General features: G+C 52.2%; 1 protein-coding gene across 2 annotated transcripts; it reads right to left on the bottom strand.

The window, feature by feature from the left end:
- Window positions 1–27: 27 nt before the first annotated feature.
- arid1ab (AT rich interactive domain 1Ab (SWI-like)) lies at window positions 28–25,205 on the bottom strand. Of its 2 annotated transcripts, XM_037263678.1 has the most exons (21): window positions 24,091–25,205; window positions 23,841–24,024; window positions 17,359–17,595; window positions 15,803–16,420; window positions 15,551–15,667; window positions 8,796–9,036; window positions 8,328–8,417; window positions 8,069–8,239; window positions 7,350–7,653; window positions 6,736–6,878; window positions 6,566–6,663; window positions 6,281–6,490; window positions 6,015–6,219; window positions 5,084–5,216; window positions 4,805–4,980; window positions 4,602–4,731; window positions 4,398–4,517; window positions 4,196–4,292; window positions 3,299–4,118; window positions 3,092–3,222; window positions 1,234–3,015 (listed from the first exon to the last, which is right to left on the bottom strand). In XM_037263678.1, exons 1-21 carry the CDS (start codon window positions 24,744–24,746, stop codon window positions 1,234–1,236), a joined length of 6,663 nt encoding a protein of 2,220 aa, XP_037119573.1. In that variant the 5' UTR covers window positions 24,747–25,205. The 2 variants fall into 2 exon arrangements, with proteins under 2 accessions (XP_037119572.1, XP_037119573.1); XM_037263677.1 differs by having other exon boundaries at window positions 28–3,015; window positions 23,841–24,746.
- Window positions 25,206–26,789: the final 1,584 nt, after the last annotated feature.

The following is a 26,789-nucleotide window of genomic DNA, read 5'->3' as shown; positions in this document are numbered from 1 at the left end:
TATTACTGAAAAAATCCACACCAAAGCTCTTAGCAAGATTTAATGTACATTTATTCTTAACACGTGGAACATATAGTATAAAGATTTGATACTGAATAAATGATATTCATTGAGCCAAAAAAAAGGGGGGCAGGAGGGCTGGGGAGGAAGAAACAAAAAAAAGGAGGGGGGGTAAATTTACATCAAGTTTTTAGCTACATCTGAAATACAAATATGCAGAATCCGCATCACTGAAAAAAATAAAATAAAAAGTTTTTCTTCATCAAGGTCTAGTTGTTACTCAAGACATTTTTTCTCTCGTTATATTCTCTACAGCCGCACCAGACAGTCTCGTGTGTCTTGTGTGTGTTAAGTGGTAATTTTTAAAAACGGTGAAGCGATAGAATCGAGAACATAAAGAAAGAGAGCGAGAGACAGAGAGCGAGATAGAGAAGGGTGTGTAATTCATGTACAACATGGGATATATACAGCGCAGCCGGGTGGGTCTGCTTGGATCTAGCGCCGAGGACCAGTCCCAGTACAAGTCATACAATCAAGGGACAAAAGAGAAGGAGAGGTCGGGGTGTTGTAGGTTCACCGTACTTTGGGGGAGTGGGGGGGGTTGGTAGCCGTCGTCCTCGTCACTTTCCACATAAAAACTACAGTTTGCTGCCGAGTCGGCATATCTCAGTGTGAAACAGTATTATTACAGTATGTTGACACTTTCTTTGAAGGTGTACAGTACAGGGAAAGAAAAAAAGAAAACAGTCCTACAATCTACTGCACAGGAGAGCACATGTGTCCGCCCCCCAAATGTGGTTCCTGTGTGTGTGTGTGTGGGGGGGGGGGGGGGGGGGGGCAAGGGCGGGGCGGCCGAGCAATACAGCAATCCCGAGTCCTCGGGAGAGAAAGCAAGCATTCCCAAAACTGACTGTAAACGAGACAGCAACTTTGGTTACAGTTATTTTTTTTTTCCTGGTCATTTTTCTTTTTTCATTGAAAAACGAGTCCTTTCGGGGCTAAGCGCGCACGCGGGTGGGAGGAAAGTGGTAGGGGGTCCCCATCCATTCGTCTCCTGCGGTTATCTTTCTACTTCATGGTATTCCTTCCTGTCCGCGGTAGAGGGAGAAAGACAGTGGAATCTGAGGTGATTTTGCATAAATTAAAAAAAAAAAAAAAAAGTAGGACAGTCTAAAATTCTGCTCACAAAAAAGTCGGGGCGCGGCGGGAACGGAAGGAGGACCTCAACGGCTGTCATGACTGGCCGACCAGGAAGAGTACGTCACAGATGACCTGCGACACGGCCGAGTTCATGAGCGGCGACACTGACACGTCCAGCAGCCGCGATTCGTACAGCGTGAACTCCGAGTGGTTCTCCTCCAGCCGGGCCAGGGCGTGGAGGGCCCGCGCCGCCCTGCGCATCATGTCCACGCTGGTGGGCTCAAAGTGCGCCTGCATCTGCAGCAGCGTGCTCTGACTCTGCTGGTACTGCGTGGCGGCCAGGCTGTCCTCCAGGAAGCCCAGCAGGTTCCCCACGCTGCCCTTCTGCACGGCGATGGCGCGCGCCGCCAGACTGTCGCCGTGCGCCAGGTTGGCCAGCAGCACCACGGCCATCTCGCGGCACACCGCCACCTTGCGCTCGCCCACCAGCCGCACCAGGGCGCCGTACAGTTTCTCCAGGCGGCTGAAGGGCGGTGTGGCCAGGATCAGGTCCACGTTGTTGTCCTGAATGCTCAGCTTGCTCAGCGTCTCCAGAACCAGTCTCTGCGGCGATAGCGAGCCGTGCGGGCCCAGCGTGGGAAAGGGGTCCAGGGCCTCGGCCGAGGGGCACACGGCCCAATGGAGCAGGCCGTCCAGGAGGGGCAGGCAAATGCTCTCCGAGTACACCGAGAGGTCCAGCTGGCCCGATATGTTGGCCAAAGTCACCAGGCAGTTCTCCCTCAGGACCTCCAGGCAGTCCCACCACCACTCGTCACGCTCGCAGCTCACGCCCTCGTCCTCCTCATCCTCCTTCTCGTAGGTGACGGGTGCCTGCTTGCGCTCGGGGTGTCGGTGGTGCAGCAGCACCAAGCGGCCAAGCAGCAGAAGCAGACCCGGGTGCTTGGACATCTCCTGGTCGTTGCCGGGCACAAAAGAGAGGCTGCGCACGATGTTGGACACGCAGATGCAGCGCCGCGCCAACGAGTCCTGCCAGTCGGCCAGGGTGCCGAGCGGCGTCTCGTCTTTGCTGTGCGGCTCGTCCTCCAGGATCTTCACATTGCGCCGGCTCTGCAGCTCGGGATTTATGCTGAACAGGAACTTGCCGTTCTCCTTCTGTTCCTCGGCGCCGCCTCGCACCGCCTCCTCCGTGACCGAGCCCGGCCGTGCCGACAGGACGTCGTCGATAGTGGCGGTCACCGGTGCGGCCAGCGGCAGCTCCGTGGCCCGGGACACCGGGACCTCCGGGCCTGGGGTCTCCTGTCCCGGTCTGTTCTCCTTGGACGAGCGCTTGCGGGCCTTTGGGCGCGCCACACGGCTCTCGAAGTGCGTCTGGATGTGCTCGGTAATGTCGCCGCCGCCCACGCTCCAGTGGACCAGGCCACTGTCGAAGCTCTGCCGCTGGCCCATCTTGGATGCGTGGCTGCCCTGAAAGGGGTTCTTCTTGCGGACCACCTTGATGGGGAGTTTGTCAAACTTGCTCGCCTGCCTGGGCCTCTCTGTGTTGGGGTCCTGGGAAGACCCTGAGGTAGCGGGTTCCCTGACCCTCGGTTTCTCCTCGCCTTTATCCTCGTCTTTCTGGGACCTCTCCTCCGTCACCGCCCCCTCCCCCGACTGGACCCTGGCGTCATCCGGCTCATCGTCTTCGTCCTCCTCGTCGTCGGTGTGAACGACCTCTCCTTCGGGCATCGGCATGTCGTCGTCCGAGTCTTCGGCGGCGTCTGGGTCGAGTAGGGTGCGCTGACCGGGGTCGCCCACTTCGTACTCCTTCAGGATGCCAAAGATCTCGATCAGGCACCTTCTGAAGTACTCCACCACCAGCTCCAAGAATCCAGGCAGCTGAAAATCAAAAGGAGTTGCCGTCAAACCTTCACTCAATCTGCTCAGACAGCTTTCGCGGCTTTATGGACCGTACCTGGCATAAGTTGAAAGTGGTGATGCTATTGTCGTCATAGAGCAAGATGTTGATGGTGTCCAAGGCCCAGGTGCTCTCCGCTAACAACCCTGACTTTAGTGACATCATCACACGCCACGCTTCAGGCGTGCCTGTCAAAACACAACAAAATCAGAAAGAGCCACAAACGTGCGTAGGGCGGTCGGTCTTTTAGTTGAAGTTGCTTACCGATGTCCTTCATGGTTAGCCGTCTCCGTGGCTTGAGGTGCGGTGCGGAGCATTCCACAGAGCCGGGAGGAAAGCCCACATCCCGCCGCATGAGTGGCTGCTGCACGGGCGCCTGCCCAATGTGGGAGGCGGGCACCGGGGGGCCGGCTTTCTGCACTTTGATGCCCGGATGCATGTAGGGCGACTTGCTGGGTGACGTCCTGCTCTCCAAGGGCCGTGGCATGGGGGCCGGACTTGACACCTGAGGAATATGGTTCTGCGACGTCTGATAAGTTGACGGCAGGGGCCTCGTCATGGGCGGGCCGGAGCCGCCGGGTCCAAAGGGCGGCTGTCGCTGGTTGACGTGGCCGGGCCACGGGCCGTCGTGGTTCATTCGCTGATCCGACGGCATCATCTCCTCGGAGCGGTTCATGCCGTGGTAACCGGGGGTCTGGCCCGGCACGGGGGGCCCCTGGCGGTTGTGATAGTTGGGATAGCCCATTTCGTTGCGGCCCTGCCACATGGGGCCCTGGGGGCCGTCGGGACCCGAGGGCATTGGGCTCGCCATCATCTGCGGCGGCATCGGCGACTGGGAATTGGGGCCGCCCGATGACGATCCGCGCTCCCGGCCAAAGGGAAATGGGAACTGGTTCTGCGGACCTGGGGGTCTCCGCTCCCCTCCGGGGTAGGCGTTGTACTGATTATACATGTCCTGCTGGCCCTGGGGCCCTGATGATTGAGGTCCTGGAGGCTGCTGACCACTGTAAGGGACGTTGTACATTTCTCCCTCATGACGCTTGGCGGGCGGGCCGTAGGCGCCGTCGACGGGACGCTTGTAGTTCTGGTGAGAAGCAGGCAGCCGTTTTTGTAATGCTCAAAACTTTCATCTTATTCTGAATCATTTGTTACAATCCCTACCGGTTGCTGCTGTGCATACATTCCCGGTTGTTGGTTTGGATACGGGCCACCAGGGGGCGCTCCTTGGCCAGGGTACTGATTGGCATAGGAGTCGTGCCTAGGGACCCACAAACTAAAGTCACTTTCATTGCATATAGGGATGAAACGGAAAGCGCCGCTCTAGCACAACATAGAAGGCGCGTCTGACGAGCTCAGTCATTACCGTTGCTGGGGCGGCGGGCGACTGGGCGAGTACATCCCCGTGTCGGCTCCGGAAGGCATCATGTTGGGCTGAGCGGCCCCGGGTCCCATGCTCCCGTCAGGACCCATGCTTGACTCTTGCCTGTGGGTTAAATTTGTGTCCTTAATTCCGGCGGACAGCACAGATTTACCCGAAAAGAAATTCCATCGTCGACTCTGTCTGTACCTGCGATCATATCCATAAGGATATTGTTGCCTCTGACCCATTGGCAGATTTGCCATGGGCCCTGGTGGGCCTCTGCTGTACTGATCTCCCATCCCGCTGTTCGGACCGGGTGGCATGAACTGCTCCCCAGCTTAAATGAAAACACAGTGTTAGGTTGGTTCCATTTTAGCGTGTGATCAAACTTAGTCGGCGCGTCCATTCACCTTTCCTCATGCCGCCAAAGGGGTCCTTGTTCGACTCGTAGGGACCCATCCGACCCATCATCTCGGGACCGGCCATTCCGGGCTGGTAGCTCTGAGAATTGGGGGTCATTGCGTTCCTTCGGGAAAACGCCCGGTCGCTGCCGTCGTCAAAGGGGTCCTGCACATTGACGCTACTCCTGAGAAAGAAAACAAACAAAACTGTATTTTAATGACAAAGCAACGAAAATGCGGTTTTTGGTCTGTACGGTTTCTTGCAAGAATGTCGTGTCCGAGTCCTACCTGGCACCCGGCATGGGAGGCATTTGTGTGTGGGGGGTGGAGGCCGGGGTGGGAGGCTTCAGTTCTCCCCCCTCTGCCATGGAACTACTGGTGGACTGAGGAGTCTGGGGGCCTTGGAGCGATCCAGAACCAGCTACAAAAATAAGGACACGCATTTAAAGTGTATTCGGAAAAGCAACCTGCCATCACATCCGCCTCTGGGAAAACAGCTTCACCTCTGACAATGACAAATGGCCGGCCGGGCAGCCAGGCAGGCTGTCAGAACGGTGACGCTCGCATGTGTGCATGATGCTTGCTGATGGATTGTGTTTGTGTGTGAGACACAGTATCGTGCTCCTGCTCAGGACTCAAGTCTGATGACTCACGGCTTCCCAGTCATTAAATCGCGCCGCGCGCACATGCACGCTGGGGTCACTGCCAGGTTACGCTTATTCACAATGTCTCACGTCACCATCGCGCCTCTCTCGCACCAGCTCCCCTTCCCCCCTCCCCCCCGGCAGGGATTTCCCTTCTACGAGGGAGGAAAAGGGGGTAGGGGGGAGTGGGGTGGAGGGCAGAGTCAGAGAAATTGTGCGACTTTAACACACTCGAGCTTCGTCCCTCCACCCCACCCCCCTCCCATTCATCATTTCTGGCTCAGTACTAATCTCCAGGGAGTGTTTCCTTTGTAGCCCTGGGCCAGGCACCAATCAGGCAGCGAATATTAAACCCCCCCCTACCCCCCCCCTTCTTTCATATAACCAGTGCCAGCTGACAAGCACTGTGATGTACAGTAAACTACATTGTAGATTCTTCAACCATTTTTTTTTGTTTTAAAAGTAGACAGGCAGGTCCGAATTTGGAGTTGCAGGCCTTCATTGTGCCAGAAAAGGCTGGTCAGCACTGAGCTTCCAATATTGTTACACAGAGGCAGAAGAGGTTGAGAACATACCAGGACTGGGTGGCTGGATCTTCGGCTGGTTCTTTTTGGTGTCCGTGTTGAAAAAGTCAGCGGGCGGCTCCTCGCCACGCTCGATCTTGCACTCAAAGGCGTACAAACACTGGATGTACTGCTTCTTGAGGGAACTGGCGGCGCTACTTGACGTGCCCACGTTGAGGTTGGTGGCGAGCTCCCGCCATTTCTTGTTCTTGTTCACCTGGGTGAGAAAGATGTGCTTCAAATATGCTGCACAAAGGGCCAAGCAAATCCCAGCGTACCTGTGTGAGGCCTCCGATCTCCTTGACGGATACGTAGAGTCGGAACAAGTCGAGAGGCTTGCGCCCCACGGCGGGGAGGTTGTTCATGCCCATGGCTTTCTCCTCGGCAAAGGCCAGGTAGCGGTCAACCCACATCTTCCTCTCGGGCTCCGGGCCGAGCTCATACAGGCGAGTGATCTTCTCGTTGGTGATGGTTGAAGAACTCGACTTCTGCAGGGAGTCGAAGAAAATTTTGTTTGACTCGAAACAAGGCGACGGACCAAGTGCCAGGATGCAAACGCCCACCTTTTTGGATTCAGTTTTAGGAGTCCCGTCCACTTTGTTGTTCATCTTCTGGGCCGGGTTTATTTTGTCCATGCCAAACTCGGAACCGGGAGCCATTCCTGAAACGCCAAACAAATAAGAATACGTGCCGCGGGGCTCACTAAATATTGCGCCGTGCATCGTGTGCTCACCGGGAGTGTTGTTGCCCATGTTTGCAGCCATTGGATAAGGACCCGGGCCGCCTTGGTTCATCATGCCGTGCATGCTGTTCATGCCCGGGCCGTACGGAGAAGCCGAACCCATCATGCCTTGGGACATGGGGTAGCCGGGCGGCCTGTCGAAGACAATCTTATAGCTTACAAATTCCTGCAACATGTCTTTCCAAGCAAGTCAGATTTCTTTTTTGCGACAACTCAGCTTTTGTTTGATCATTGTGGGGAGAAAAATAAATAAAGCACCGTTTTTCTATCGAGTGACTCTAGCGTTTGCCAAAATCAGGATGACTGAATGTCTGGAGGCTGAGCTGGCATCCTCGCTCAGGAAGGACGCGTTTCACTGATCCGCTTCGCTCTCGCCCTCTCTCTACCTCCCTCCACCTCTCTCCCTCTCTTTCTCTCTCTCTCTCTCTGATAAGTACTTGGTCTGCTGCCATGTACTCGAACTAAACACAGCACGTGGGAAAAGCTCATCATTTTTCATGGTCACACAAGCAAAGAAAGCGCACGCATGCACCGTCTCATTCTGCTGAAAGGATTTGTGCTCCAAACACAGAGCGTCACATGTTGCCTCGCTGCGTGGCACCCACCTGTTGTGGATGGAGTTGGAAGGTCCGTGGTGCATGGAGGGCCCGCCGTCTTTCCTGTTCATTCCCGGAGGCGGGCACATGCCCGATACCACCTGAGGAGGCATGCTGCCCATGTTGGAGCCTATGCCGGGACCGTAGGGCCTGGCGCCCATCTGGCCGGGGCCCACTCTGCCGCCGGGGGGCATGTTTGCGTAGGGCGCCCCGCTGCCCTGGCCGGGCATGGGGTTCATGGAGCCGCCCATGCCGGGCCCGCTTGGGTAGTTAGCATTGGGCATCCCTGAGTAGCCCGGCGGCCGAGGATAACCTGGAGGCATGAGGAAAACATAGTCCTTTGAATTTTCAGACGTTAACTACTTTTTGGGTTTGGAAAATTTGGCATGGTACAAAACACACCTGACCTTATTCCAACCATCTCGCGACTTTAACCAAACACCCGCCGCCATTGCTTTATGACCACCTACTGTTTTCAAAGGTGACTTTTAAGAGGATGTCGGGATTCTTCAGATTACATCTACTCGGTCCCTGTGGTCCGGTTCTAAATTTACCTCTGTGCCGCCTATTTTGACAAGCGGGGCTTTATCGGGCCCCGGTGGTCGGTTGCTATGACTCACGGGGACAATTTCTTCAAAGTTCACAGAAGACTTCAAAGCAAAGTGATAATTTGATACGTAGTGGGAGAGTGAGAGGAAAATGGAAATCTGGATTATCTGCATAATCACCTTGAGGTCCGTACTGGCTCCCCTGAGGGCCGTAATTTCCCATGGAGTTGTTCTGGGGGTAGGGTCCCATTCCGCTATGCATCTGACCCCCCGAAGACTGGCGTGGAGATAAGGCAGAGCCAGGTTGTCCCGGGGACCCGTAAGGAGGCATCTGTGGGTTACGCATGTACACTGGAGGGCGAGAAACGGGAAGCGCCGTCATTTGAAGTCATTCTACATTAGCGATGGCCTCATCGATAAAAATTCCCAGCACACTCACCCCTGTCTTGGCCCATGGCTGACTGGTTCATGGAAGAGTGCATGATGCTGTCAGACTGGACACTGGGCGGCCGGGGAGGCATCTGATTACCTGTAAGCGGACGCGAATTGGATAAACATGAACTGAGCGTGGGAATTGTGAAAACCGGCAATTTCTAAAGAAACGGAAAAAGACATCAAAAGCAACGCTGCCTCTGACACAGTGGCTGCTGTTTGGATGCTTTACAAGCCTTGTGATAGTAGATGGAGACTTAATGTTCCCATCTGGCAAGTCGCCTCATGAATTACAAATGAGAGCGCTCGTGTTTTGGAGTGTGCCAGCGTTCACTTTGCGCTCCAAAATATATCCTGCTTTTGTGCGGCATCTGACACGGACGGCGTCAACTCCTCAGTGGTAATGCATTTACGCAGAGCTCCCATTTGTCGTCGTCTTGAAGTACTATTCTAATATTTGGATGTTTTTATTGACCTGGCACAGCGGCGGGGGACAAAGGGCCGGTGCGAGAGGGCGTGACGCTGGCAGGGGAGCCCACGGGCGACGGTGATGGCCCGCGGATGCCCGGCAGGTGGGGCGACGTGTGCGGCGAGAAAGGCGACTGGGCGGGGTTGCTCTGCTCCCCCTGGCTGCTGGACACCCCCGAGGTGCTGACGCCCGGGCTCAGGGCGCCCTCCGTGCCGGTGGGAAGGTCGTCGATGGAGCCAGACAGGTCCTGCAACAAACATTTGTGATTTGAACGCCTCTGTCTGATGAATGCTTCCTTTTACTGGCGGTTGCTGCCGACGCGACGCTGTTATCGTGACTTCCCGGCCCGAAGCGCTTGTGCGAAGGTGAATGTTTACATGCCGGCTTGCTCACGTGGAGCCCATGTGCTTCCTCAGAAATGCAAACTCATCTGCCAGTCACGTCGGAGGAAGCGGGGAGGGAGGCAGTTAGGGGAGGAGGGGGGGGCGGAGGGAAAAGCATTGGCTGGAAGGTGGCCAACAATTCCCATAGAAATTTCACACACTCGCAAGGCTGGCTGCCGCCCCTGAAGCTGGCGGTTTTTTGCGCTTGAAACGGTGCCCGTTGCTATTTTGGGGATGTGACCTGATGGAGTAACCACAAAGGGAGCGACAGGAGGAGAGTGCTGATTCACAATACAACGCCCCCCACCCCCCCTCCCAGACTGCCTGAACAAGCCAAGGCCTCTCTGACCTGCACGGGTGAAGCATATGACACACAGCAGGCAGGGCTATTATCTTGGATCATTTTGCGCTGAATTGGAAAAGCTCACAGATTTTCCCAACATGGTCCTTCAACAAGGGTGTACACTTTTTTAAATCATATGACATGATTTATTGCAAATATTTATGGAGACCAAGAGGCTCACAGACCCAGAGTTTAAGGACCACTACTTTCATCAACCAAGGTTGTGTCTACCATTGTTGTCTGCTGACATTTAACCCTGCCCCCCCCCCTCCCGTCTCCGACACCCACCCAAGTTCCACTGAGACGTCACAAGATCGGTCATGTGTCTGCCGGCCAGCACAATGACCACCTTGGTAGCCGCCATCCTCAAAAGAGCCCTTCCATTGTTACGGAGAAGAAGAAGAAGAAAAAAAAACGGCCGACATTTATCTCTGCCTGAGACCCCGAGGCGTAAAAGGTCAGGGGTCAAGTTGTGTCGCTACCTCTTAGGGGGCAAAGGTGAGTCAGGCCTGTTGGTCAGGGGGTCGTTGCAAATGGGTGACACACTTCGGTGGGAGTCAACAAACAGGCTACTCAAGTTCTACTATTAAAAAACAAGCTAGTTATGTCTATTTCAAAACACGTTACTCTGTCACATCTGTTTGCAGATCAGTGCCGAGTCAAGGTGCTTAAGACAAACCTTCTTAAGCAAACACCTGCTAAGCGCTAGTCCCAGCCCGGCCTCAGTCCCGATGGATGCACGCTAGCCCAGCCTGGAACACACAAACGCTCCATTCCACACTCCCACTCTGCAGCCATCGATTTTTCCCGGCTCAATACTGCACGCAAGCACGCACACACAGCAGCTAGTTCTGCTGACTGCACAGGGCCGGACAGCGAGGAGCAGAGGGGGGGGGGGGGGGGGGGGGGGGGAGAGCGGTGCGGTGGGGCGGGGGGCTTATTGGCGGTGATAGTAATGCTGCCGTGGCCGTGATATTCAACAGTCTTAATTAGAAGGGAAAGGACGGTGAGTAGCGAAGATCAGAGCGCGGTGGAGGAAAAGAGTGAAGGCAAGGCTGTCGTGCAAGTTATAATCATAATAATATTAGGACAAATGTTGAACACACGCGTACGCACGCACGCACAGGCAACTAAATGCTATTCTTATGACATTGTAAAAGTGGAGAAAGGACGGCGCAGAAAGGAGAAAGCCGCAGTCCTTTCCTGCAGAGCTTCAAGCTTCCCTCTGTGGCAGCCATTTTGTGCTTCGCCAGCTCTGCCTAACATGGACCTTCACAACGGGAACACGACAAACTGCAGCCTGCTCGTGATGGTTAAAGACAGAGTTTTTTTTTTTTTTTTAATTTAGAATATAAAGAAGAGGGAAATTAATTTTAAGGACATTTTTTGGAGGGGGGTGAGAAATGCAATTATGGTTGTATGGACGCAGGCCAATTCCCGTGTTCTCCACATCTCCTGAGTCATGTGCACTCTCCTCTGCCTGTCTTAATGTATTCCATTTGCAGATTACTTCACTGAGTCAGTCAAGCCCGACCACAGCCATTAGTCTGCCAAGCCAGCCGCTCTCTCTCCTTTTTTTCTTTCTCCCTCTCTCTCTTTTTTTTTTTAAGCGCCTGCGAGTGAGCGCAGAGAGTAAGCGGCCTTGAGATAATGACACATATCTGGAATGTGTGACACAGACCAGTCGTGGAACTAGATCTGGCGCAAAGGAGCCCGGTGTGACCTGGTCAGAGTTCACCTGTCAGTCAAACCGTCTACGAGGCAGATCAGCGGGGAGGGGGGGAACCACCTTTTTATGTGCTTAAGAGGGAGAGGGGTATGGCTTGCATCTCCACGGTTGCCATGGTTACCGCAATCCACGTGCTTGACACATTAGGGCCGACACAGCGCCTCGCCTCCCCCTCCCCTGCAGCCATCTCTGTCTTGTTGCTCACTCCTGGGCCTCCCTGTGTGCTTGCCAGGGTCACTGCGCAGTCAAGCTACTACAAAAGGAGACGAAGAAGAAGAAGAAGCCTGGAGGAGGCCCGTGATTGGAACGGGACACGACGCAAAAGGCGCCACTTATTTAATCACACACTCGGTCGAGCCTTTGCAACCGTGGTGGAAGGAACCAGTCAAGCTCAAAGTCTTCACACATCTGTTTGTTTGTCACGCAATCTGCTGCTGCAATTAGCACTACAGACAGACATTTTCTTTTAGATTTCAGCCTCTGAGGCTGCTAATGACTCGGCATCAATACGATGACAACGAAAGCCCGCTCGAGTGTCTGACGCTCCCGAAATCATCTCCGGCGTGTAAACAACAGCACCTCGAAGCGTGGGATGGTAACCCGGACCGTCCCGGGCCAGGGAGGCTTTGGTAGAGGCCCGATTCAGCCCGGGCACGTGATTTTGCAGGGCTGAGCACAACCATAAGGGGGCACTCCCATTCCACTGTGAGGGAAAGAAGTGACGTGAAAGGAGGAGAAGCAAGGCAAGGCAAGAAGACAAGGCAAGGCCCCTGCCTCGTGCACCAAGAAGCAGCCATGACAGGATTTTACATCCAACACAGGCAGATGGGACACTTGGCACTCGTCGAACCTGTACGGAGTATCAAAGAGGTGCCTCGCAATCCTTGGGGGACACAATAGCTTCTCTCCAGAGGTCACCATCACACCGCTGCTTCATCACTGGCAGCCACATGGCCAGAGGAATATAGAACGAATGGGCCTAAGTTGGAAGGAGGACATGTAAAAGGGGTCTTTTTTTTTTTTTTCCCCCAGGTGAGAACAGGGAACAAATGGCAAAGAGCTACTTTTTAAATGCTCCACATTAGTCTAATTGGAGTTCTCTGTGGGGGGAACAATGAAGGTGGGACAAACACTGCAGCAGTCTGTGTGTCGCCTGATGGAAGGGGGTGGGAGGAGACTGTGTGTGTGTGTGGGGGGGGGGGGGGTCTGACTGTTGTGAATAATGTAAAGATGGTGTGTGTGTGTGTGTGTGATGGGGGGCCTTTTGTGGTAATCACAATGGTCATGGGGAGTCCCAGAGCAGAGCACAGATGCCCCAGCGAGGCAGGCAGCTGCCCAGCCTTCGTTGAGGGCTTCTGGCCTTCAGAGAGCTGAGGGATGGAGGGGCCTGAGGGAGATGTGGACAGAGAGGGGAGGTGATTACAATCAGTCTGCCTACTTCACAGAGAGGCATCGCCCCTCCTCTCGGTGTTGTCACACATTCCGGGTGTCTAGAGGGCGCTGCAAAAATCGCCTAATATCTAGCAGGGGGACGGTTGGGGGGGGTAGATAGCTCAGAGTGAGGGGTAATTTCATTGTGGGGACCCTCTCATCCATCCAAGCGAGTTCCGGGAGAGGGGGGGGGGGGGGGGGGGGGGGGTGTAGAGCCGATAGAACGCCGAGGGGATAGACAGTGCTGCAGTCAGCCACAGTCTTTGTGCTGCAAAACTAGCTCAGCCTAGCACAAATGGAGGCAGAGGGGAGGGGCACGGGAGTGTGTGAGAGTGAGCAGCAAAGAAGGGAGGCGAGGGGGGGGGGGGGGGGGGGTTCTATGTGGAGGCTCACAGTAGAGCGCAAACAGAACACGCTCGCTCGCTGCCGACAAACCAATTCACCCGCGCGAGGAGAAAAAAAAAAAGCAAAACAACACACTTTGTCAGCACATTGAATTTTCTCGAGTACATTAATTAAAAATCACACACTGGAGGGAGGGGGGAGGAGAATGAGAAGGGAGGACGCGTCGAGGCAGGAGTGAGCGAGCGAGAGGCGCCCGGGAATCTGAATAATACAAGTCGACACAGGAAGCGAGGCCCCCAGAATAGCAACAGGAAACCGGCCCCGGACTCTGAATAAGCCAAGCGCGGCGAGCGTCACAGCCCCGCAAAACAAGGCTGTGCTGCACAGCGTTATGAAAGCTGATTTACTGAAGGAGGGAGCCAACCAGAAAGCGGGGGGGAGGAGGCCGAGCGCGGGCAAGGCAAGGAGAAAGCAAGAATTTAGAAGGTTGGACGAGAGAGGCAGCAACACAAAACTGAAAAGAAATGAAGCAAAAACACTAAAGTGCAATATTGGAAGAAAAAGGAAAAAAAAAAAAAAAGCTAGGGAGGGGGTTGGGCTGGCTTAGTGAGAGAGCGAAAGAGGGAGGGTGAGAGGGAGGGGGGGGCGGCCCTGTCAGGCTGATTGCTCCGAAGCTATGTCGCAAAAACAAGCTTAGCTGCCGCAGCAGCACCGGGCTGGGCTGGGCTGGGCTGAGCAGGGAACGGGAAGCTTTGTAGAAGGGCAGAGCAGGCTGTGATCAGGGCCAGACTGGAGGATCCACAATTGTGCCTTATTAAAGATAATTTGGTCAGACTGACTGTGTATTTTTTTATTTTTTTTCATGTGGGTGGTACCACAGCTTTGGTTGTGACTGAAATCTGTGCTCAAGCAAAATTCTGATAATCGCTCAATCCTGGCGAGAGAAGAGAGAAAACTCATAGACGAGGGGGGGAGGCAAAGGAAAACAAACTCAAAGTGTGTGACCAACATGTGACCTTCCTCGAGCACATGAAAAAGACGAGTCGAGGAGTCAGTGGGCGGCCTTTGACGGGATTAAGCCAACAGTGGAGAAAGGGGCTACAAAAGACCTACGAGAGGACAACGGGGAGATTAAAATACAAGGTCCCGCTCTCGTAGGTCGACATGGAGAGGAAGTCTCACTTCCAGGGGGGAGAATCAAAGACTGAGCTGCAGAGATTTCCAAGACTTTTAAGGCCCTGCTAACAGGAGCCGCGACAATGCTCCTACAAGTCCTTCGAGCCCGCCGCATCTCGTCGGTCATAAGACTTGAGCGGGAAAATGATGCAAAACTAAGTCAAGTCAACTTGGTTTGGAAAAATTCCGTTGGATGTGACTGCAGTTAGGCGGTTAATGCTCAACAGTCAAGCGCGTGTGTTTCGGAGCCAGGGGCAGAAAGCAAACCAGGAACCGGTTCAACCTGCCTAGCTAGTCGGTTGTCTGCTCTGTTGCCGCCTGTTTTGCTTTCCTTCAGCCCTATGAGGACACAAGCACTCAAATTCTGCCAACCCCCCCTCACAATTTTCCAGGTGCAGAATTTGGAGTCATTCGCTGTTTACTTGCGGTCGAAAGACAACATGACGTCGGCGGCGAGACGTTGAGCTACATCATGACATGATCAATAAACAACCGATTGGAATAAGTGTCCATTTGTTTTGTTCCAAACGGTTAAGGGCCACCTGACCTTAACAGGCTGTCAGGCTCTTTGAATGTGTTCTAATCTGTACACAGTCGCGCGGACTCCGACACGCCGAGGCAAGCAGATTAATGTCTCGCAGCCAATCAACGAGCACAGATAGGGAATCCCCAATAAGACTGCCGGGGGGGGGGGGGGGGGGGGGGGGAGAGAAAGGAGGGGGGGGAAAGGAGTGAAAAAGTAAAAATAGCCCAAGCGTGGCCAGCTCAGCCAATGGTTAGAGCCCGCAGAGATGTATAAATAAATAAAAGGAGAGAGAAAATAAACAGGAGGGTAACACGTCCTGAGGGCATCCCTTATTGGCAAAGACAACCTTCCTTATCATTCCTCGCTCGCGGCAGCTCCCACGCCGACGGATCGCTTGCACCGTTTGAAGTCATTTACTCACTCGCCCCTTGATCACCCCCCCACCACCACCCCCCTGTCCGTCCGTCGCCTCGCTGACGTTTGCTCTCTCACTTTCATTGTCTCTCATTAATGATCTCATTACTCACTCGCATTTCCCCGGGCCCTGGAACGAGGTTAGCGGCGGAGAGTGGCCTATAAACACAGCCGACGTGATCAAAAAAAACAAAACTATAGCGTGGCGCTTTGTCATGTGCGGCGTGTCCGCCGACAATCGAATGACGCCTTGCTAATGTGTTGCACTTTGAGATCTGCTCCGTTGTCCGTCGCCTTTATTGACGCTCGCATTATGAGTAGTGAGCATTACGATAAATCGTGTTCGGAGCAGAAACAATTTTGTTTCTTTATTTTGAAAATATTGCTTTTCACACGACACACAAAAGGACTCACCGGCAAACTGGACGGCCGGCCCTGCATGCTGTCTTCTTGGCTGCTCTTGTTGGAAGGCATGGGCTGGTTGGAAGGAGGCGCGCTGGACTGGGAGCTAAAGGAATCTTGGGACAGTTCCTGAAAAAGCAAAAAAAAAAGGAAATCAGGAGAATATATGACATGAACACCTGCATAATTGTGGTTCATTTGCACTCCTGCTCACTAATTAATTTTTTTTTTTATGTGATATGTGTGAACGTTACAATACAATACCTGCGGGGGTGGTGGGAACCTCTGATATGGCGACTGCTGCTGCTGCTGCGGCGGCAGCGGCGGTGTCTGAGAGTATGGTGATGCCTGACTCTGCTGGCCATGACTTGGTGGTTGCTGGGATTGAGGAGCTTGACTTCCTGCTTGCTGTTGTGGCGGTGGTGGTGGTTGTTGTTGTTGTGGTGGTGGTGGTGGCGGCTGCTGCTGCTGCTGCGCTGGTGCGCCTTGTTGCTGCTGCGGCGGGGTTTGCTGCTGCGTAGGCTGGCCTGGCGCAGAGGCTTGAGGGTAGCCAGGCTGGCCTTGAGAGCCTTGCTGGTTCTGAGGACCAGGACCTTGCTGCTGCTGGCTCGGCTGTTGCTGAGGAGATACATAGGGCGCCTGCCCAGCCGGAGGAACGTGAGGACCTTGGGGTTGAGGGTAAGGGGCCCCGGGTTGCCCGTGTTGGCCGGCCGGCTGTGAGGGGTGCCCCTGCTGGGGGAAGGGAGCTCCAGAGCTGCTCTGGGGTTGGCCGGGGTAAGGTGTCGGCTGCTGACCCGGGTGAGGCGGCCCGCCGTGTTGACCATAATAGCCCTGCCCCTGCTGCCCGTAGCTTCCGGGCCCTTGTTGTCCATAGGCTGACATCTACGGAAGGAGGAAGGTGAATGGTCAAAAAGCTGGTAAAATGCAGATCCGCCTTTTACCGAACATTCTAATCAAAGCACTGAGAGGCTTGACAATCTGACTGTTTAAAAAATACAACTCCTTATTGCTGAGTCAAAAAGTACACACAAAATCTCCGGCAAGCCACTTTAACTTAGTGACACAAAAAAAAATGTTTTCAACATCATCCCTTGAGCTTCAATGAAAAACTTTCCTTGTGCACACTTTCATTCAATTCAATGCGGTTGAAACTGTATCAAGAGTGACCTTGTGAGGAACAAGAGGGGAAAAAAAAGCAAGCGGTGCTTTGGAGAGGTTTTCAAATAAATGCGACAAAAAAAGTTGGTAAAAACCTGCCATACATGAAAACGCCATCAAGTACTGCGCTGCACATACCTTCAACATAAAAGGGCATAGAAACTTTTTTTTTTAAATGTCTGGAGGGCACTCGTGGAGTCGACAGTCAGACACCGAGCGGATGAGCATGACAATGGCTACACACAACAGGCATAAAAACCTCAAAGTGGAAGGGAGGCAAAAAAAAAAAAAAAAGGTTTTGACTCTGCAGGATTCATGAATGCATTTTTTTTTCCGCTGGCTGGGAGAGTTCATTAGAGGTTTTGTTCGGCACAAACTTGCTGTCGATTGTATGACAAGAAAGCGGTCTGCGCACACTGTGCCGAGAGGGGGGGAAAAAAAACATGGATTTCCCAAGCCCTCCTTTTGAACACATCCTAATGGCTTCTTGCAGTTTCATTTTCTACCGATGCAGCCAGCAAGTATTATTTCCCAAGGCGCCAAACCTGAGAATTTCCTCAAATGCCTGTGGAAATGGCACCCCTCTTTATCTGTGTGCTTTAAAAAAAAAAAAAAGCAACTCTGTGTTGCAAGAAACATCCTTCAAATCAATAAGTACTGACCTGCTGTCCGTACTGCATGCTGCCCATCGCGCCTGGTGTTCGACCTTGCATCCCCATCGGGTATCTTTGGGGGCCCGGAGGTCCGTAGCCCTGCGCTGGGTAGGAGCTTGTTTGCTGGGGTCCGGGCCCTGTGGGAGGCCCTTGCTGCTGCTGCTGTTGCTGCTGCTGGGAATAAGGGTTGGGTCCTCCGTATGGTTGGCCGCGCATCTTCCCCACCTGCTCCATTGGGCTCGCAGGCTGGAGGACACACAGGAAGAATCCCAATGAATAAACAGATTTTTTTTCCCAGAAAGTTTCAAGGAGGACACAAATTTAGTCTTCAACTCGAAAAGGAAAACATTGGCCATGAATGAATGAACGGGGGCCTACTCTAACTGCCAGGAGCCTTTTCCTGCTTGGGCTCATTGTGCCAGTGGGTGGATTTTGTTACAGCAGGCGAAAACGGCGGGGAGGAGTTATGCGTGAGGAAGCGCGAGTGTCTGCGGTGGCTGGACGTGGGCCCGCCGCTCAGCTGGAGACACGTCAGGATGGTGTCTGGACCCCGGAGGGAGGGGCCGTAGTGTAATGTAGAAGTTGCGCCGGCTGTCAGCAGTCGGGGCCAAGGTCATAAAAACAGATGATGCGGAGGGAATCCCCGGCACGTGACGCAAACGTAAATAATTAAAACCTGGAATCCCGCCGGCCGTTCCTGACGTGGTCGTTTTCTTGATTTGTGGTCAGAAATTGGCAACGGGGGCGGCGTCGCCGTGACCGCAGCAGAAAGGCACGAGCCACAATGGCGGCTTTGAGGAAGCAACACCTCCTGGCCCGCTGACCCCGGGCAGCAGACACAAAGCTTTCATTGCTTCCCACGGTTATTAATCGGTGTGTGTGTGTTTTTCCTCTCCCCCCTCCCAAAACCTCTTTTCCTTGGTTAAGGGAGACAACCACCGCGGGCTATTTATAGCCCGGCAGACAGAAAGGGCAGTCTGCCGAAAATGTAACAGGTCCCAGCTGCGCCGCTGTTTGAACCTGGGCCAGGCCTTGCGCTTCCTGGTCTTTAATAAAGCAGCAGGCTTTGGCATTCTATGAATGACAGTGCTGCAGTCGGAGGCGAGGCGGTCTGGAGGGGGATGGCTAGGGCGAGCGAGCGAGAGGAGGTCCGCATGCGTGCGCTTGGAAGCTGCGTAGGTGTGGAAGAAGATGGGGGGGATCAACAGGCTGTCAGAGTGGTCAAGCAACATTATCCAAGATGACTAATTCCACTTCGGGTTTTATGGCTATCCGAGACCTCCAGGCCACATTCCATTGAGCTCCTCCAGGTTCAGGGGCGTAGATATGACAAGGGGGGGGGGGGTACTACTCTGGGTCATTACCAACTGCACTATAGGGAAACGATGTAACAAGCCTTGGTAGTCACACTCCTGTGACCTCTAATGCACTTTTAACTTCAGTTGGCAAGGAAGAACACAAATCACCCCCCCACACGCGATGTGACACTGGGCCTCAACGGACAACAGCTTGGGCTGAAGCTGAGCGGCGGATCCCGATGCATCACCGTGGAATTGGGATGGCCGCTTGCCTTTAAGAAGCTTGACAGCTCAGCACAAAGAGAGAGCTGGAAAGTACAGCTCAACTATAATCGGCGTTTCCAGCTCCCCGAGAGTCATCGCTGACACTGAACCGCCACTCGTTTCTCCGACTGGTCGTTGAATAATAAAGCGATAGCGTCGTCGTCCTAGCCACCTCAGCTTCGAGGCCACTCGAAGAAATATTAGGCATGAACACTGAATGGCAACAAAGGCTGCCAAAATCGTTTCCTTATTTGTTGCTCAGTCAATGTCATCCAATTGGCGAGGTAACTCCTCCCCCTCCCTTTTTGACTCCCATAAGCAAATAAATAAATAACCACAATTAGCACATGGCTAATCTGCATAGAGGAGAGCCCGATTACTCTTGGCAGAAGAGGTTGGGCTGATGTAGTGTGTCACGACAGGCTTGCTGGTGGAGATTGCAACTATTCAAAAGTGTGTGTGATGTGGTGAAGGGGGGGGGTTGTAAAGGGCTATAGAGGGAGGGAGGAGCAGATGGGCCGGAACGGCAAAGGAGGGGGGGGCCGATAAACAACTGCCGCTAATTTAATCCGCCACGGCGCACACACCATTGTTCGCCGTTAAAGCCCCTCAGCACGCAAGGCGGCAGCCCAAACACACGCCGCCGAAAGGCCGGCCCTCGCGCGCATCGCATGTCGCACAAAAGAGGCGACAGGATATCCGATCCCGAGACGGCAGGAGTCAATTTTATGGCTCCAATTGTTGTTTCCAAAAGGGCAAACCACGTGGACGTGTGTGTGTGTGCACGGCGGTCTCGCCGGCTTACGTCACACCGTTGATGTTATCCACAGTCACGGTTGACAGAAGCGCACGCTTGCTTCCGCTGCCGGGACACTTTCTCGACTTGATGAAACTTGAGACTGAGAAGTGGCTTATTTGCGCAGACAACAACAACATACGGACTTTACCAGAGAAATGACCTATGACCTCTGGTGATGTCAGTCTACCCGAAATGACTACCTTCAAAAACAGGATAACGATCAATGACATCTTCTCAGAACCAAAGAACGGAATGGATCTCAGGAGAGATAATCAGCCAGGCTGCAAATGTCACAATTTAGTCATCATAATTTATGTATCGTTCACTGAAAAATTCAGTAACCTGTCCAGAAATACCCTTCTCTAAACATGAATCCATTTTCACACCAAAATAAAACAATACCATAGAAAAAAAAAGTGTTACCTCAACTCGATTTGAAACAATTCAAAACACAATCCATAGTTATTCAAAATAAAATTGTCGCAAAATCACTCACCGAACCAGTAACATTTGTGACACTGCGTATTTGAGGTTAAAAATAACGTTTTAGGAGAAGCTTAACCGTTAGTGACGCCCAAAGCGACCAGGACGGGCCCATAAATGACAGTTAGTGTAAACGGGCGACCGCCAAAAACAAGCAGAGAGGCCACGTTTGCAATTAAGTCATTAGTCTGGCGTCCAGACGCATCAACCTTGGGAGCTCGACCTGACCGCACGACGACTCGGATGAGAAGCGAAGGATGGCCTGGTGCTAGCTTGCAGCGGGGGGCATGCTCGGTATGAGCAAATACAGTAAATATATATTTTAATATTATATAAATATATATTTTTTTTTTATCATATATTCTTGCCGGAAGCGTCATTCCCTACCTTCCGTTAGCAACAGCGGTTTCCATTTTTAAAGGTTAACTACTTCAAATCCGGAACGCCTTGGCAGCATACGTCAAAAAGTCGATCAGCTCGCCCCTCGAGCACAAGAAGGATATTATTATGCTAATCTGGAGCCTTTAAGGAGGCAAATGTCAAAGGGAATGAAGGCTCCGTTTAGGCCTCGTCCGTGGCAATGATCTCGCTACGTCGTCGCCATGGCGCCTCGGAGGCTTCGCTGTCTTGAGGGGTTACAGTGGCGTGGAAGCGAGGAGGCGTCACTTAAGGAAGATGAACGGCTGGTGATGCGAGGAGCACGAGCGGGTCAGAGAGTTTCCCGAGGCGGCAACGACAGCAGACACGCACACGAACGCACGCGCTTACAAAGCGCCGCCAAATAAGTGCAGCGTAACACAAACACACACATATACACACAGCTGTCAGGGGGCAGACGAAGATCATTCACAAAACAAACCCCTCCCCCCCCCGGGTATCGCTGACACCGTTTCTCACAGCATACGCACACACCCTCACGTCTCATACGCACGCACACACAAAATTACACACAAAGTGCCGGAAGGCAGCATGCTGTCCATGTGGCCTGTGGAGAATCATTAATCAGCAGTGCGCGGCTCAAGAGCGCAAGAGTGAACTTCCTCCTGAAAGGGAGCACGTTCCCCTTTTGGACACAATGGGAAATTGTAGCAGTTTTGACAAGAGATAGAATTTTTTTTTTTAGGGAGGGTCAAAATTAAGACACGGCAATATCTTGGTGATGAAGTGCTGCCTCTGCGAGTGAAATTACGCCATCTTACATATAAAGAGCATTTGTGAAGCAAATGCCTACGCCTCTGGTAAACGGCGTTGCTGTTCCGAATGCTACGGCGCCGATAAATATCGTCCACCTTCATTACACGAGCGTTTGATTTGTAAGCTACTTTGCGATTTGCAGCGGTTGGGGGAAGGCGGGCTGGGCTCCCTTTTAGACGGCGGCGGAGAAGCGTGCGCATCCATTAGCGGCAGGCAAGTCAATAAATAACGCCATTTCTTTGGTGCGTGGATTTCAACCCGAGTTTATACTCGAGGTTTTAATTCAAACTTGGGCGTCACAGCGCTGGGCGGGTAACGACGCCAAAACAAGCCCGCCGCCGTCAAACTTCAACTCAAGTTACTTAAAAGACACTATTTATCGACAATTAATTAGTATGCCCATCGCCTCCTTCCATATTATCCTACAGTTAAAGTTTTACTGTCGCAACTGTGACCTTCGCCAATGTCGCAGACTTGTGCAATCACCAGTCTCGGTCGAGTCTTGTACAATTTAAAAACAGCTATTTTGTCTCTTTTGCCTGTTGACAGCGCTTTCGACTGCAACGTTCCGCAAAAAAAAAGTCCATTAGCACTTGGGAGACCTTCAGACATCTTCTCTGTTTCCAACACGTAAGATTTACTTGAGAGAACTCGTTTGCATACAGAGTTCAAAATCGGCGATGCTTGCGCATTGTTTTCTTTCGCCTACGTCGATGCTGGACTTCATGTGTACGGCCGCTTGTGCTCAGGTTAAAGCTTCGGGGCGGCAAAACAGACAAATGCATTTTGGTGCTGCGACAAGGGAAGAAAAAAAAAAAGCTTCAAAAAAGAAAAGTCGGGAGATCTACAAACAAGCATCCGGTTGTTTTTCATAAATAATAGCATAATATCGGAAAAAACATTTGACCCTTCAAGTGCCATCTTACGCAATACTTGATTATTGCGGCTAATGTACAGAAATGTACCACTAAAGAGGCAACGCTGTCCTGTCTGTCATCACTCCTGTCGGTGCAAATGACATAACCAGAATGTAAACAAACACCAAATGTTACCGGTATTACTCGAGGGAGGCGCAAGGGTGAGCGCTGCTTGCATGGTAATGCGCGGAGAAAGTAAATGAGGCCATTGTAAACCTTGGCGAGGGAGGGAATGCTGTGACACTTGGCTGACACCTTTCCTGTTTGTAAACAAATGTAGCCGGTGCAACATCTTCTCATAACATGAATTTTCTTGTACAATTTACCACAAACAAAAACGTCATTTTGTTGGACAGCCTTGATAAATTACAGATAATTTAATCATAGGATAACGAATAAGGAAATCCAATTAAAACCAGCTTAATTAACATTAACAGCAAATGTAAATAACAGCTTCAAAGCTAGCCACCTATTTCCTGTTTACACCTGAAAATTGCAAACAAAAAAAATACTGAACAAATATTGTCGTTGTATGACCACAACCATGTTAACATGATTAGATAGCTCATAGGTACATTTTAAAACCACGCACTTGCTGATAATTCCTAACAAAGGCATAAAAAGGGGGCGAAAGGCAGGACTATTTTGTTTGGTGGAGCAGTGTGTAAGAGGCTAAAGTGGCGGTAGTGAGGCTGCAGCCCTTTTTTTTTTTTCCATTAGATTCAATTATAAATGGCCGAGAGCGGAGGGACGGCCAGCCAATCAGATCTCGGCTCGCATGTCAACCTAAGACCAACTGTCTTGTGGCTCTGACAGCACGATTTTTACCTCCATAATTCAAATCCCAAAGCAAAAGGCAATCTGCGCCGAGCCCGAGTGCAGGCAGCCGGAGTGACAACGCGGAAGCGGGGAAAGGGAGGGTGTAAAAAAAGACAAACCCGGGTAACACTCATAAAAAGGACGTAATCACGCGTTTTGAATCCGAGTGGACGCTTAATTGGTGGTCATTTTCAAAAAACACACGCGCGCGCGCGCACACACACACTTCCATCATGCAGCAACTTGCAGGACGTAGCTTCTTGCTTAATGAATATGCAAATGCAATTTTCCCAAGTCCGCGGCTGTCATTTGCGCCCTGTTTAAACGATGACAAGTTTCACGAAGCACATAAGATACTTTTGATCGTTTGGCAAGCGAGACGGAAGGCAAGGCTCGGCTATTCGCAGTCGAATCGCTAAATGGAGGTTGGAGGAAAACAAGGAAGAAAACGGCAACATCACCCCCTTGCTCTTTAAACGCACACTTTCTCCTGCCAAACTCCTCGCCGTACTTGGCCAAACTCGTCACCCCCCTCTCTCACCTCCTCGCCTCAAAAAGTTGCTTTTACACGAAAAACACGAGTCGTTGCTCGCTCCGAAACACTGTTGCAGGGGGTGGCGGTGTGTGAAAAGAGAGAGGCAGCCATTTTAGAGCTCTTGCTCCATAGACAATGGCTGGTAAGCTTAGCGTGGTAGGTTTGCGAGTGCGGGGACTTACCTGGTTCCTACTGGGGGGTTGTGCGGTGTTGCCCGGGCTCATGGGAGACGGGTGGTGGGCTCTTTGTTGCCAACCCGGATGGACCCCGCCGTATCCACTCGCCATCTCCCCCGCCGCCGCCTTGGTGCCCCCTTCCTGGTTGTTGTAGTCTCCTTGCGGGTAGTTGGGGTAGCTCCTGGCCAAGCTGGGGGACGTCAGCAGCTGGTTCAAAGTCGGCGTCGACGTGGGCTGCTGGCTTCCCATATTATACCTCTGGTTGTTGTAGGAGGTAGCAGCCATTCCTCCTCCCGCCGCTGCTGGCTGCTGCTTGCCTGGCTGCCCCCCAGCCGCCGGGGGCTGGTTGTTCCGCGGGGAACTCATGGCCCCGTAGCCCTGACCCTGATATGAAGTCCTGCTCTGGAAGGGGCTGTAGTTGTTATAGTGGTTGGGGTAGCCATGTTCGTGGGAATTGGCGGGGTAAGGGTCCATCATGCCCGGCCCCGACGCAGCTGCCATGCCAGGGCTTTGTTGTCCGCCATGTTGATGAAAAGGGGCCCGGCTGTAGTGCTGGTTGTAGCCGTAAGGAGGTGGTGGGAAGGGGCCCGTGTGGTGGTGTCCCACGCCGGGATGGTTATTCCCTTCGGGCCCGCCGGAATCGTTCTGATTACTGCTATTATTATTTACCCTGGGCAAATTCCCGTTGCCGTTCTTCATGTCAGGATCCCCTCCTCCCCCAGCAGCGTCGCTGCCGTCCTGCAGTTCCTTTCGGCCGGGAGAGCCGCCGTCGGGCCCCGCTTCCTTGTTCTCATGCTGCTGCGGCTGCTTCTCCCCCGGCGCCGACTCCTCTTGAGAGTCCCGATCTGGCTTTTTGAGTTCGGACGGCGGGCTTGCGTTGAGAGAGGCGACGCTGGCGACCTGAGCGGCCATGATATCCCCCCTCTCTCGCCTCCCCACTCCTTCTACGGCGCCCCTTTTCTCTCAGCAAGGCCACTCACTCGCGATTAAACGCCGAATAGTCATTGAATATAACTGCGTTGAACACAACGTACCCGTCCTCCCGGTTCATCCCCCCCTCCCCCGGTTTTGCCCTGCGTCCGGACCGGTATCCGGTAAATCCACCGCGACTCCGTTTCAACTTGAGGGGGGGAAAAAAAAAAACAAGGACGGGGGGGAAAGTTTGGGCGAAGGAGAACACGCGAAAAATACGGAGACGGCTAAACTGGGGGAGTGCAAGCGAGTTTGCAGCGCGTTAGTGTATTAAAAAAAGAAAAAACGAAAGGGGATTCTATCGCACAAGTAGAGCGCGAGCGAGAAATCGAGCGAACCAGCACGAGGCTCCGCGAGACACAGCCATCTTAGTGAGGGGCGAGGAGAGACGTAAAACCCGGAAGCGGATCCAAACGCCATGAAAACAACACTGGATCCGGACTGCGGGAGCAGGACAAACATTGTTTACATTTAGGCCACTCTTTCCCAATCACTGGATCGTTCGTTCCTCCTATTTTCGAACATTTCCTGACCTTTCATATTTCAATTTTTGATTCAGATCCCAAATTAGAGTGGTGGATTGAACCCAACAGTCAGAAGTACATACCAGGGGCGTTTCTTGACACCCTGGGAGTTTTTTTGTTTTTTTTTTAAACAGATCAAGTATTTGTAGTAAATAAAACATAATTTTGGTACCAATTATGTGAAATTGGATCATTTCCTACTAATGTGTGGTTGGGATTTACATTGTTTACACCCCAAGAAGAGCCATTATTTCTGCTCTAATGCCTTTGAACCGAAGTTGCACATAAACACGTCGCCGGCCATAAAAATCCCAGTACGTTAGCTTCGAGCTCCATTCACCTATGCAAATCAATTGACTGCAAAATAAACTACATGAATTTCCCTCCTTTAGACCCAAAGAAAGCTAAAATAGCGTGATGCTTCTTTTCAAATATATACAATAGGCTCATTTAATAGCCACTTTTCTGCGTGTTAATGCTCGGAGCTACAGACTTAGTGTCTGCAGTCCTTTTCACAAAGTGACAGTGCGTGTGTTGATGTGTTTCTATTTTATTATTGTATTTCCGTTTTTTTGTGGCCCTCAACATTGCCCCTGAAATGATTTTTTGTATTGGTATCCTGGATGTCCATCCGGATGCAAGCTTTTCCAAATGACCACACTATGATAATTTAATTTGAGGGCCCTTTCTATTTTTGCATATTCTATACATGCAGTTTGGAGCTGATAAACCGCTTTCCATTGGTTCTGCATTGCTTATTCTATTCTAGTGCAAATAGCCACATGACCATTAGCAAAGATGCATGTCATTTCATGCGTGTGCAGTAACGGAGGAGAAAAGCAGAGGGAAGCATGAAATTAAAAGCAGTGTGTGTGTGTGTGTGAGGAAGAGAGTGATGGGGGGGGGGGCAGACACACACAAGAGAAAGTGAAGATAGTTTGTAAGAAAAGTGAGCGTCGTGGAAGGCCTTTGAAATTCACATGTTGCCAGTGGGGGGGTGTAAAGTGAATTTCTATGGAAATTTGGAAGCAGAGCACTTTAGTCGGGACATAATTGACAAGGACACCCCCCCAGTCCTACTTCTTCGTTTTCTTCTTCTACTCTTTCTCTCCACCCCTCCTCCTTGTTCTTCTTCGTGCTCCCTGCCTGCCTCCCCGCTCTCATGGCAGCAGTAGCAGCAGTCGAGGTGTTGCCTTCGAGGATCGTCGGAAGCTTTGATACTCAGTAAAAGACGAGTCTTATTGAGACTACAAATTGATGATTTGGGGAGATGTGTCAAATATTAGTCATGATAAAGCAGATGGGACAAGAATTTTTGATGATACTACATGTTGATGAATTTAGGTATCAGAAAACACACACACACTTTTATTGACAGACTCTGCTGGGCATATTCTGCTCTCTTTCTTTCATAAATTACTTTGCATAAAGTGCTTCTGGACACACTGACCTAATATTA

Source organism: Syngnathus acus, chromosome 11, assembly GCF_901709675.1.
Source record: "Syngnathus acus chromosome 11, fSynAcu1.2, whole genome shotgun sequence".
Lineage (NCBI taxonomy): Eukaryota > Metazoa > Chordata > Actinopteri > Syngnathiformes > Syngnathidae > Syngnathus > Syngnathus acus.
The sequence above is the reverse complement of the archived record's forward strand: the minus strand, read 5'-3'. Positions and strand labels throughout refer to the sequence as shown.